Genomic DNA, 13,050 nt, shown 5'->3' on the forward strand with positions numbered 1-13,050 from the left:
CAATGCAGGGCCACTGATGAACAAGGTGGGTGCCCTGGTGACAGAAGATACAGAGAAGGCAGAGTTACTGAAAGCCTTCTTTGTCTGTGTCTACACTGCCGGAGGCTGTCCTGAGGAGCCCCGTACCGCTGAGGCCCCAGAGGAAGTCAGGACAGTGGAGAAGTTTGCCTTAGTTGATGAGGACAGGGTTAGGGACCAGTTATGCAATCTGGACATCCATAAATCCATGGGTCCTGATGGGGTGCACCCGTGGGTGCTGAGGGAGCTGGCTGAGGTCATTGCTAGACCACTCTCCATCATCTTTGCCAAGTCTTGGGAAACGGGAGAGGTGCCTGAGGAATGGAGGAAAGCAAATGTCACTCCAGTCTTCAAAAAGGGCAAGAAGGAGGACCCAGGTAACTGTAGACCGGTCAGCCTCACCTCCATCCTTGGGAAAGTCATGGAACAACTTATCATTAGTGCCATCTCAAGGCATATCAAGGATAAGTGGGTCATTAGGGGCAGTCAGCATGGTTTCACCAAGGGGAAGTCATGCTTAACCAACCTCATAGACTTTTATGAGGACATAACAAGGTGGATAGATGATGGCAAAGCAGTGGATGTGGTCTGTCTTGATTTCAGTAAAGCATTTGACACAGTCTCCCACAGCATCCTTGCTGCTAAACTGAGGAAGTGTGGTCTGGATGATCTGGTAGTGACGTGGACTGTGAACTGACTGAAGGGAAAAAGACAGAGAGTCGTGGTCAATGGGGTGGAGTCCAGTTGGAGGCCTGTGTCTAGTGACCTCTCAAGGGTCAGTACTGGGACCAGTATTATTCAATATATTCATCAATGACTTGGATGAGGGACTAGAGTGTACTATCTGCAAATTTGCTGATGACACTAAGCTGGGAGGAGTGGCTGACACGCCAGAAGGCTGTGCTGCCATCCAGAGACCTGGACAGGCTGGAGAGTTGGGCAGGGAAATATTTAATGAAATATAACAAGGGAAAGTGTAGAATCTTACATATTGGCAGGAACAACCCCAGGTTCCAGTATAAGTTCGGGAATGACCTATTAGAGAGCAGTGTAGGGGAGAGGGACCTGGGGGTCCTGGTGGACAGCAGGATGACCATGAGTCAGCACTGTGCCCTTGTGGCCAGGAAGGCAAATGGCATCCTGGGGTGCATTAGAAGGGGGGCGGTCCCTTGTTCAGGCTCTGAAGCTTAATTTGATTCATTTGTCCATTTTCGATTTTTACATGTTCTATTTTTGCTTCTCCTTATGGTTTGTGCAGATGTCTTCATGCGTCTGCATCAAACCCATTTTTAATAAAAAGGCAATTTGGAAGATAATGAGATAATCTTCCAGAGTTGTCCATTGCACTCATTTGACGTTGTGCTTGTTTAGAACAGTATTTCACAGTCACAATAACAAGACACCCTGGTTAACCTTATTGTCATGTATTTTATAAATACTGAAGCTACATGTATGTTGGTCCCTTTCTTGATTAAAATAGAGACACATCAGGTCTTCCTTGATGCATCAGCCGCTGCCATCATACACTCTCCAAATTATCTTTCTCATCTGACAAAGACAGATATTCTTTCTTTAGTATCCTCCTGTTTATTTTTTTGTCTCTTCAGTTCTCCCTCACCCCTCTTTTCTGTGATCAAAGCTCCTGATAGCAGTAAATTGGTGCCTTTGTTATAGATACTACTTGGTAAGCTTTATTTTGTTGCCATTTAATGGCTCTTGAGTTTTTCTATTATGGCTCCTGAAGGAGACAAAATAAATGTAAATACATACACAAGGAAACTATGATTCCTGCCACCTTCTGTAAGATATGATTAACAAAGTTCATAAAACAGCTAGATGAAAACAAATAGTGAATTAGCTATAAATAGGATTTTTAGTGATAGGATGGCAGGGGACAATGAAGCTGATTTGTGGAATCTCCCAGATGGTTATGGATGAAATAAGTTTGTAAAAAATAAAACATACTATTTTTTGTCTAGATATTTTTCCAACTACACTATTTCAATTTTGGCTTTTTAGAAAGCACTTCCAGTTTAGAACAGAGCTCAGTTTTCCAGTGTCTTAAGGGAGAAGTATGGCAGAATGTTTCATTTCAACTGAATGAAATTACCCAAGCTCACTGAAATAAAATATTTTCATATTAAAAATTTCCTTTGGGAAGGAATTGAAAAAAAATCCTTTATTTTCATTGTTTCATTCATAGTGTTAATTTCCACCTTGGAAATATGAACCTTTTCCAAGGGGTTGTGGAAAGAGAATTTACTCTGAATTGCTGACTCTTCCTTTAACACAATGTCACTGTTTACTTCAGGAGCAATATTGTCAAGGTATACACTTCCTCACCATCAGATGAGAGTTTTTTGGTCCCCATGTGAAATGTTTTCCTTTGAGAATCAAGCAATTAGATAAGTGCTTGTTGAGAAAGAGAGAATTATTTGCTTTGTTCATTTATATAAAATAGGTGACTTAAATATTTTTTAAATATCAGCAAATTTGCTGATGACACCAAGTTGGGAGGGAGTGTCGACCTGCTGGAAGGCAGGAGGGCTCTGCAGAGGGATCTGGACAGACTGGAAAAATGGGCTGATTCCAATGGGATGAAGTTCAATAAGGCCAAGTGCCGGGTGCTGCACTTTGGTCACAACAACCCCCTGCAGCGCTACAGGCTGGGCGCAGAGTGGCTGGAGAGCAGTCAGACAGAAAGGGACCTGGGGGTACTAATTGACAGGAAGCTCAACATGAGCCATCAGTGTGCCCGGGTGGCCAAGAAGGCCAATGGTATCCTGTCCTGTATCAAAAATAGCGTGGTCAGCAGGACAAGGGAAGTGATCCTTCCCCTGTACTCTGCATTGGTGAGGCCACACCTGGAGTATTGTGTTCAGTTCTGGGCCCCTCAGTTCAGGAAAGACATTGAGGTGCTGGAGCAAGTCCAGAGAAGAGCAACAAGACTGGTGAAGGGACTTGAGCATAAGACCTATGGGGAGAGGCTGAGGGAGCTGGGGTTGTTTAGTCTGGAGAAGAGGAGGCTTAGAGGTGACCTCATCACTCTCTACAACTACCTGAAGGGAAGTTATAGCCAGGTGGGGATTGGTCTCTTCTCCCAGGCAGTTAGCAATAGGACAAGGGGGCATGGGCTTAAACTCTGCCAGGGGAAATTTAGGCTGGATATTAGAAAGAAATTCTTTACAGAGAGAGTGGTCAGGCATTGGAATGGCCTGCCCAGGGAGGTGGTGGACTCGCCGTCCCTGGAAGTTTTTAAACTGAGATTGGACATGGCACTTAGTGCCATGATCTAATAAATGGATTAGAGTTGGACCAAGGGTTGGACTCGATGATCTCTGAGGTCTTTTCCAACCCAGTCCATTCTGTGATTCTGTGATTCTGTGAAATGAAACACAAGAAGAGTTGTAACTTTTTCAAAGACAAGTGGGTCTCCCACTGTGCTCCAAATTAACTGAACTGTTCAAACTGAAAAAAAAAGGAAGGCAAAAGAAAGATCAATCTGCTTATAGGCACTGAACTCTGTGAACAGAATAAAGAACAGAATAACAAGATGGAGCTTATATTTCCAGTATCACTATACTAAACAGCAATATCTTACTAAAGCTGGTCTCTCCTTTGAAAGGTCACATATGCAAATGATTGAAGCAAAGGAAATATATTTTTAGGTAGGATAAATTAATGGGGGCTTGTAATTTATCTCTAAACCCCAACAACGTCAAAATCTTTTTCCAGCACTAGAGATCAAAGATTCTCTTACAACTCCTTTTTAAAAATGCATTCACTAGGATATAGCTTAATTAGAGCCTTTCAAAAGGATATTCTGCACTGCTTTGGGACTACTTTTACTTCAAAGAGAGAAATAGATGTTCAGATTGCTTTATGAGTGATTGCAAGCAACTAGCTCCAAGCACCCAAAATGGTGTTTCAGCAACCCCAGGTAAGCCCAAAACAGCTTTGCCAGGGGCCAGCTGTTTGCCTTACCTTTTTCTCACAGGTTTGTCTCACACAACAGCTGCAGAATGGTTTTCAGACCAGGGTTTTAAGGAAAACTGGCACCACCCCCATGGGGTTCTCAAAGCGTTGATAGAGCCAAATACCCCTAAGTCAGCAAGTCCTACGTTTTTTACACTGCTCCACTTTCTTTTCCTCTGGCCTTTACTGATGTGTCTGGCTTTTTGTCTCCCATCTGGGGGTGCAGTCATGCCCCTCTTCCATGCCTGGTCCCTTTTCTTCCCACCCTCAGCCAGCAGCAGTGGCTGTCACTCCATGTCTCATCTATTTAGAAGGGGTGGTGCAGGTATTGTGTCACCACTGAAGACCTTTGGGAATGGAGCATCTTTGCTAAGATCCGTTTCCTCTTACTTGACCATGAGAGAGCCATCTATCATATGAAGACATTTGCAAACAATAACTCAGGCTTACTAGCCTCTATTCAATTTCTTTTTTCACACTGCTTTTCATACAAAGATTTTCCAGGTTCTTGTTTTTCTGGTCAGGTTTTATCTGCCCTTGTGCTGCTCCTTTCAATTTCTAGTCTGTTCTTGTATTGGTGTTACCTGATAGCTTCTGCTCTCTGAAGACTCCCTGGAGGTGTTTAAAAGACGTGTAAATGAGGTACTTGGGGACATGGTTTAGAGGTGGACTTGACAGGTTAACAGTTGGACTGAATGATCTTCAACGTCTTTTCCAACCAAAATGATTCCATGGTTCTATGACTCAGGAGTGTGGTGAATGATGACAGTGATTGACAGCTAGGTCTAGCTGGTCTGCACCGAGAGACTGAGCTGTCTCAGTCATCCCTTTGTGGTTGGAACCATACTAAATGTAGTGTCAGGGTGGTCTGATGTGTCTCTGAAGGAAAATTTAATTTGCTAAGATTATTTGCTTTCACTGTTTGCTTACACTCACTGCAAAGTAGTAATCTGTTTGTGTATAGTAACAGCATATCCAAATTTAAATGTTATACGTTAACAAAACTAAAGATACTATTTTTCTGGCCTGTTTATGAACAGCAGTTAGAAGCTCCCCATGAAGAGCTGTTGTCTGATGCTTTGCACAGCGTGGAAATAGAGTTGAGAAAACTTGCTGAGATACCTTGGCTTTATTATGTTTTTCAACCTAATGATGATGAGGTGAGTTTGATTAATAGTTCCTGTTTCTAATTGAACTTTATTTTCTTCTGATAGGGAAGAGTAAGTTACAATCCCTCATGATCTGGAGATACAATTTCAGTAGTGATGCTGAAACCTCTCTGTCTGCTGTGGACAAGCTTCTAAGCTTAGGGCATTTTTGTGTGTTTTGTTCCCTTTTGTGAATGTGAAAGTTTCGAATGGTTATTTGAAACATATATATGAAATAAGTATAGAGTTGAATCCCGACGTTGCTCTTTATGAAAGTAAAATTTTGTATTAGTTTTTCAGTTAACTATGAATTATAAACTAAGCATGTAATGTCACTGTTGTTTTCTGTTAATTAAGTATAACTGTGCCTCTTCTTTCATGCAGGATCCCTCTCTGGATTATGCTAAAAGAAACAATAGAAGTACAGTGTTTCGCATAGTGCCAAAGTTTAAAAAAGAAAAAGTTCAGAAGCATAAGACCAGCCCTCAGCCTGGTATGTGTTTTGAAATTACAAGAAAAATAGTAGCGTTTGGGGAAAATGTGGTTTTATGTTTGGGTTTTTTTTACTAAGAGCTGAAATGATGCGTTCTACCTGAGAGTAGTCAAAGTGAAAAGCAACTGAGCTAACTGACATCTTCATTAGGATGAAGGTTTCTTTCAGTGCATTTAGAAAGCATTCAGTAAGACCCCAAGACTTCCAAATGAACCAAAGAACTACTCAGAAAATATTTAGATAGTTTCGTCATGTGACACGACCTGTGTCTTTGCTGGTGGTTACATGTGATTAACACGTAGCAATACAAGTCGTAGGTAAACACATTTTTTCCCCCTGTGAAGCTCCAGTTCCGGTTTTTCAGGTTAGTTTCAGAAGGTGCACAGTAGCTTTTATCACACTGGTTTAATTAACCAGTTATTCTTAAATTTCAGATGGGTTTTGAGTTCAGCAAGTTAGACAAATCAAACAAAAAGCCATGACAGTCAATATTGATTTTTTTTAATTAGTAGAAGTTGAACAAACTCCACTCTCCTCTCTTCCCACTCTTATCCATGAACTTACTTCCTTAAGATTATGTCCAGGAGTTAAAGAGTGATCAGATGGTCCTAAAACTCTTTCTACATCTTTTTCTTTTTAATGAACAGTTGGTCAAAATCTGCAAAATCTTGCACTTGTTGATCAGACTTTAGATTTTAGATTAGACTTTAGATTTTACTTCGTTGTAAAACTGATCAGTATTGAATGAAGTTGCAAAACTGTAGCAATAAGTAGCATAACTATTTTTTTTAATAAATGTGGTCTTACTAGGACTAATGTGGGCAACTAACCTTAGAGAACAATGTTTTACAGAGAGCTTCTTAATGGCCTATGTAACACAGTAGCTTAAAGAATGAAGTTGCATTAATTAAGAATTCTGTAAACTGTTAATTAAAACCAGACTTGCTTGCTGCCATTGCTATATTAGAGGTATTGTTGCTATTTTAATTTTACATATTAATTAGTTTTTGCAGGCTTCTCTCCCTGGACAATACTAATAAATTAATGTATAAAGCAGAACAACATTAGACTTTGCGCCACTGATCCTAAGATGGTTTAATGTGAATTTGTTGGGACATGAGGGTTTACTGAAGGCTTTACTGAAGAAACTGGAGTAAAGCTGAAAGCATGGCTGCAAAGCAAAGAACCCCAACTTTGTTTAGATACTTTCTCATGTTAACTGCTAACCTGTAACCTGCATGTAAAAAGAAAATTGTCAGTTTTTGTGGAAATTACACCTCTAACCTTTCCCTTTGCTAGCACGGCAGTTCTACTCTGTTTTCCACTCTCTTTGGCCTAACCTTTGCTTGTGATGCATTTGAGCATGTAGAAATTAAGGGGGTTTTGCTCTTAACTTTGGTAGTTCAAAAATGGGGCACAGATGAAGTTGCTGCTTGGCTGGATCTGCTCAGTTTGGGAGAGTACAAAGAAATCTTCATCAGCCATGACATCCGAGGCTCTGAGCTTTTACATCTGGAAAGGCGAGATCTTAAGGTATTTCCTTTGTGCTACTTTTCTGCTATTGACCATTTTCTTTGACAAAACAACAACCAACTTTTCTTCTTTCCCTGCACTTGTTATGTGCTTGTAGCTTGGCTTACACTGTGCAAATATGCAATAAACTAATATGCGCTGTCCTTTGGCCTGAATTTCTCAAGTGCTGACTTGTACTTGCAACCAGAAATATCTGTGTTAACCGAAATTTCCTTTTTTGCACTTTACTCAGAATGATAGCATTATAGTTTATGTCAGAAGGCATAGGAAAAGCACGCTTGATATCTTACTGACATCAGTGTAATATAATGTTATCTTCAAGAGTTCACTGTTTCCATTAAACGGGATCAGTATGGATCAGTTGGAATTGGTGATAATAAGTTTGAATCTCTCTGCTTCAAGGTCAGAAGCTACAAGGGGCTGACCTGCTTCAGGTGATTTATTGTATATATATTGGATATAGTGGGTGTGAGAGAGATAAGCAGCTTAATAAATTGCAGCATTGGTCTTACATGTTATTGGCGTTTGCGTGTCGAAATAGACCTTTGCAATAAGTTTTCTCATCCCCAGCCAACCTCTGCCTGATTTTAGCTGTAGAGATTTAAAAAAGAGCACTTTTAAAAATTGTCTCAAAAATTCTACAACTTACTTCCTTTGAGGTCAGATTTATAAGTTTTGCAGGAGAGATGTTACCTAGCAGGCTGAGGCTGTTATTTGAGCTTGCTGGTCTTTTTCAAGAATGACTTAAGTGTGTCCATTATATCTAATAGAGGCTATATCTTTGGGGATTCATTACATTACTTTTTCCAGGAACTCAGTAGTAATGAATTCTTGATAATGTGTTTTGCAACTGCTTTTAGCACCTAAGAGAGGAAATAGTATGTTGTATCAATTGCAAACATTTACATTTGGAGTGAAAGTCATTGCTCTAGCCACAGTGCAGTAATTGCCAGATAGAAGCAACAGTTTCATACAGCTGTACCACTTTTTGGTGGAATTTCTTATATAGTATGAAATCCTGACGTTATAAGATAGTGCTTGCCTTGTGTGACTGTTGCAGTAGAATGCAGCTGCTGAAAATAGCTGTGTTTGAGATGATCCCTTTGACTGTTGTGTATTATTTTACCCTTTGATATTAGACCACCTAAGCTTCTTTCCATGGAAGTTAGATTCCTTTCTTTCAGGATAGTTCCTAATGCAGAGAGACAGTTTCAGGATAGTCTTTGCCTACAAAAATTTAGAAATAGAAAACTGTTCCAAGCAATCTACCACAATGTTACAGTGATGGATATCGCAAGTCCCTGTTCTGGAAGGGCAGTGAGGAGATTTAAAACTACTTAAAATGGTGACAGCTGGGAAACTCAGCATCACACAATGCCAAGGCTTGCTAAAATGTTATGAAATCTTGAAAATAAATCAAGACAATGAATTTGTTAGAATGAATGATGGTAGGTAAAATCAGTGTTAAACTTCTGGCCGTGCCTTGCTTCTGACAGGTACCAATTTGACTACACACCCAGAAGACTGACGCTTCAACCAAGGAAATATCTGCATCAGGGTTATCATCAACCTGTTACCCCTGTTGCTAAGACTCATGCTGATTCAGCATAAATAAAACCCCGTCACAAAGGCCTATGCCCTGGAATATCTAAAAGTTTGTCTTAGATAGAGCCTGTGCAGAGACAGACTTTCACTGTCCCCTCTATATAGTGCTGCCTGGAAGCCCGTGCACAGGTTTTAAATTGCTCAGCATAGCTGGGCGAGGAGTTGCTCTGCACCGGTTACCAGGGGTATAGTATACTGTGTGCTAGCAGAGGTCTTGCTCTAGAATCGCCCCATACAGTGCCACTTGTAAGGTAGGCCAGGCTTTTGGCCAAGCATGGCTTGCACTCTGTGTGGAAATACTGAATTTAAAATAGCGAAGTTTAGCACTCGCACCATTCATTACATCCATGGCACCATCTGTGCGGGGAACCAGTTAAGGATGGCTCCAAGCAGCCTGCAGTTTTCTCACCAGAATTGCTGTCAAGGTGTGTAATGTGGCTCCTAGGAAACGAGGAACACATCACAAGCTGCCCTGTTAATATTTCCTCCTTTAGCTATGGAGGAGTGCAGATGAGTTGTCGGGGCTCTTGCAGGCTATAATCTGTCTACAGCCTCTCCTCCAGTGCAACGCTTGTGCCTCCTGCCAGACTAAATGGGCTCGCCATTGATCCACAAGCTCTCAAGTCATGTGCAATACATTTACCTCTATTACCTCTCATGTCGACAACGGGAAAAATCGTTGCCCATTTTAATTGAATCCTCTGGGCCCGTCTTTCTGTGGTCAAAAGTAGAGATGAAAAGCAGTCCAGAAAAGGATTTGATGAAACTCTCATCCATTGCACGCATCACTGGAATAGATCAATATGTTGCCTGAAGAACTGGACACCTCTAATTATATTTCTGTGTAGCTTGTGGATCCCATTCTTGGTTAGTTCTGTGTGTGGCAACTGGCAAATGGAGAGCACCTCCAAGTGGAACTATGTACCTCCCTCCACCCAGCCCCTGCAATAATACCCTTTATCCAGCCTCCTACGCCTGATTTTATTTAGGGGAATCTTAGACTTTTACACCCACATGATTATCTTTCCCTTGAGGAAACACTGGTCAGTGAATTTTGCACTGTGCTCTAGAAACTGTAGAAAGAAAGGCTGTCGTGATTTTTTTTTTTAACCTTTTACAAGCAAACTCATTGAAAACTAGACTCTCATATTTCTGAAATAAATACTGGCATCTTAGCATTGATAAGCTTTTTCCTATGCACACAACTTAGTAATAGTCAGAACTGCAACACATTTGGCAGGATTTGGCAGGGTGACATCTCCTTAGAGCTCCATAGCAATGTTGATTTCTTTGAAGAAAGGGCTTCCATGGCTCATGTCAGCTTGATGAGCAGTGCCTGTCGAGCTGAAGTCTCTGTTGAGGACTGGGGCATTTCATCTCTGTGTTTCGCAGTAGTGTGTTTGCAGGGAAAATATTCTGTAAGATTTGCTCGACTTCAAGCGTGCTAGATGACTTTTGACGCTGGGGATGCACATAGGGTAGAGAAGATGTTAATGGAAGATGTTAATGTTAAGGAGTGTTTATATAAATTGTTCGGTAGTATTACGTTGGGAGTACGCTTGGCCAAAATCTGTGGGGCAAACCTGGAATAAGTGGGTTCTTGGTTAAGCAGACAGGCAATCACCATAATATAATGCAGATAAAGAACTCCTGAAAGCCGTTGCAACAATTTTCTTGCCCAGCCTTTCTTTGACTTTTTGAGAATTTTTTGAGCCCCACCTGCTGAAAGGCCTAAAGATGGCAGAGTAGGTTGGGAGAGTAGAACAAGAGCTGATCCTGTAGTTTTAAAGGCCTTATCTGGGGAGAAAAAGCACTGTTTGCTTCCTCAAACTCTGGCTAGAGTCTTGTCCTCAAAGCTATATTTTAGTCAAACTGAATTTTTGTTAATTAGCTGTCAATTAAATATGGACAGATTATGTAGAGCATGATGAAACTCATGCATTCAGAAAATGCAGAGGTCTTTGGAGGATCTTGGTTGTTGAATGATGTATCATATGCTGCTGATTTAGTCTGAGATGAGAGAATTTCTGCAAACTTTGCTGCATCAGTAGTAAACTGACAGTACTAGATAGCATCCAGTGTCAGGAATGTATAAATTTTAATTTCCTCCAAACCAAACTATTACATAAGCTTAAAAATTCAGAGTTTATCTTGGGTGGTCTTTTTGTTTGGTTTGATTTTGTTTTTCTTTTCCCTGGGAGTGTGGCAGAGGGGTCAAAAGGGTCCCAAAAATTGTGATGAGGCTCTTGAAACTTGCTGTTCTGATGTACATTACAGCAGCTTCAACTGGAAGGGAAATAAACCACAAATCGCCGCTGAAATGTAGGCATTGTTGACGATACTTTGTAAAGGTTGGTGGAAAAAGTGGCTGAGTTTTCTGGGAGTTTCAGAATATGATTCTTTCCTCTGATCTTTGAAGTCCGGCAGCATCTCGCTGTGTTGCTTGTCCAACAGAAGTTCTGCTTGTGAAAAATGTTTGTTCTGAAGAATTTGCAAGTTCTTAACCTTTAACACGTGTGGCTTCTCATGGTTTGGGAAGTATCCTTATGGGTTTTTCCTTACGTAGAATTTTCTCCATGTAGCAACTAAGCTATTTCAGTAGTTTCAGTAGTCATGCGTATTTTGGATTCATGGAAAAATTAAGTTTAGCATAAAAAAGAAAATATTCTCCAAATTTAAAATTAACAATATTACTGTCATTGTGGGACGAGTTTAACAACTACTACCTACATCAGTTCTCTTAACTTAAAAATTAGTACTACATATTTTTATAAATGAGATGACCATTAGAGGAAACAAAATATAAATTGATGTGGTGTGGAAAACCAGGAGCTTTTTTCAGATGGGTTTATGAACAGTGCTTGATTTGGGGACTTTTATGAACAAATCTTTAACTCTTTAATGCTGGCACCTTTGTGCCTGAGGGCTGTAAAGGCTGGTCAGGTATTTATAATAATGACAGTTTTCAACTGAAGAAACAACCAGGTTTTTTTTTTCATCTCTAACATAACCAGAATTCAGTCTTGACTCGCTGAAAATTAACCCACCTGTTTAATCTGTGCCTTGCTACATTTACAGTAAAAGAATTAATTCATGGGCATCTTACCACCCCTTTATTCTTTTGGAGAAATGCAAAATTAATTGCATGTTAACACTTTTAAGTAATATAAAGTGCAGATTTTCTGAGGTTTCTGTGGCTGTAGAAGGGTAGATACAGTCTTTGTGTAGAGTATGTACAGAATATTATGTATGGTTTCATTTTTCACTCATTATGAGAAAAACTATTTCAAACTCCTTAATTACACTCCCTTTTAATGTCTTTGTAATGGACAATCTTCCTATTAAAATGAAAGAATGTCTATGATAGAAAAATAGATAGTTTTTTTTTATTTAATCAGAATCTGTTTACGTAAGGTTTATTCTACACATTACTAGTGCTTGAATCTGCCACTTGCTCAACGTCATTAACACAAGGATTTTAAAGCATTTTTCAAAGCTGGGTTGTACAGATGAGGGAAGCAGATTTTCACCAAGCTGAGCTGAAAATTCATTAGCGCAGCTGGGGATCGTTAGCACAGCTGAGCATCCCATTCTGCTCCTCTCACCATTGGACCAGTCAAAATTGACAAATGGATGCTGCTAAAGCTGTTACTAATGCTGGAAGAGGTTTGCTGCAAACATTTCTTGTCTGTCATCACTCATAAGGAGATGGGTCCCAGAAACTTATATTAGAAACATTTCAGCTGATGTGATTGCTTTAGTGGTGGCTACAAGGAGATTTACGCTTGTGCTTTTTACGTTTTCCTTTGGGATGTGACTGTCATGTTTCTGAGAATTTTTCTTCCAGCTCTCTAATCAAGAAGATCCATGTTAGGAGATGAAACCTTTTTGGAATGAAAAACAAATACTTACCTTTTCTATTGCTCTCTAAAGGGAAGTTGTCCTACATGCCTGTAGCTGTTACATCCACTTTCCCTTGAGAAACTGGGGATATGTGTGTTTGTTGATTAAAACAGACATCGTAGGGCCTCAGATCAAGTGACATTGCTGGACAGAAGCTCTAATCCATCACATCCTACTATAGCATTCGATTGCTATATTAGAGAGGAGGGGGAGATTGTTCTTTTTGCCAGAAATTGTGAAAGGTTTTTGTACTTAGATGTCAAGCAAAAGATGTTTTTGACAGATATTGCAGTGCCTTGGGTTGTCCTCGTTGCAGGTAAGTAATTTTCTGTCTGCCAGAGAAAGAAAGAGATTTATTGTATGCTCTAAGAAATT

General features: G+C 40.2%; 1 protein-coding gene across 3 annotated transcripts in view; it reads left to right on the top strand.

The window, feature by feature from the left end:
* Nucleotides 1–13,050, top strand: part of DGKH (diacylglycerol kinase eta) — a 172,687-nt gene that overhangs the window by 148,729 nt on the left and 10,908 nt on the right. For 2 of the 3 annotated variants that reach the window (XM_082053712.1, XM_082053716.1), the window contains 3 exons: nt 5,034–5,153; nt 5,526–5,634; nt 7,037–7,167. In XM_082053712.1, coding sequence (XP_081909838.1) covers nt 5,034–5,153; nt 5,526–5,634; nt 7,037–7,167 — 360 coding nt within the window. The remainder of the gene's footprint in view (nt 1–5,033; nt 5,154–5,525; nt 5,635–7,036; nt 7,168–13,050) is intronic. The other variant, XM_082053713.1, reaches the window with a different exon arrangement.

This window comes from Streptopelia decaocto (assembly GCF_964273445.1).
Source record: "Streptopelia decaocto genome assembly, chromosome: 1".
Taxonomy (NCBI): domain Eukaryota; kingdom Metazoa; phylum Chordata; class Aves; order Columbiformes; family Columbidae; genus Streptopelia; species Streptopelia decaocto.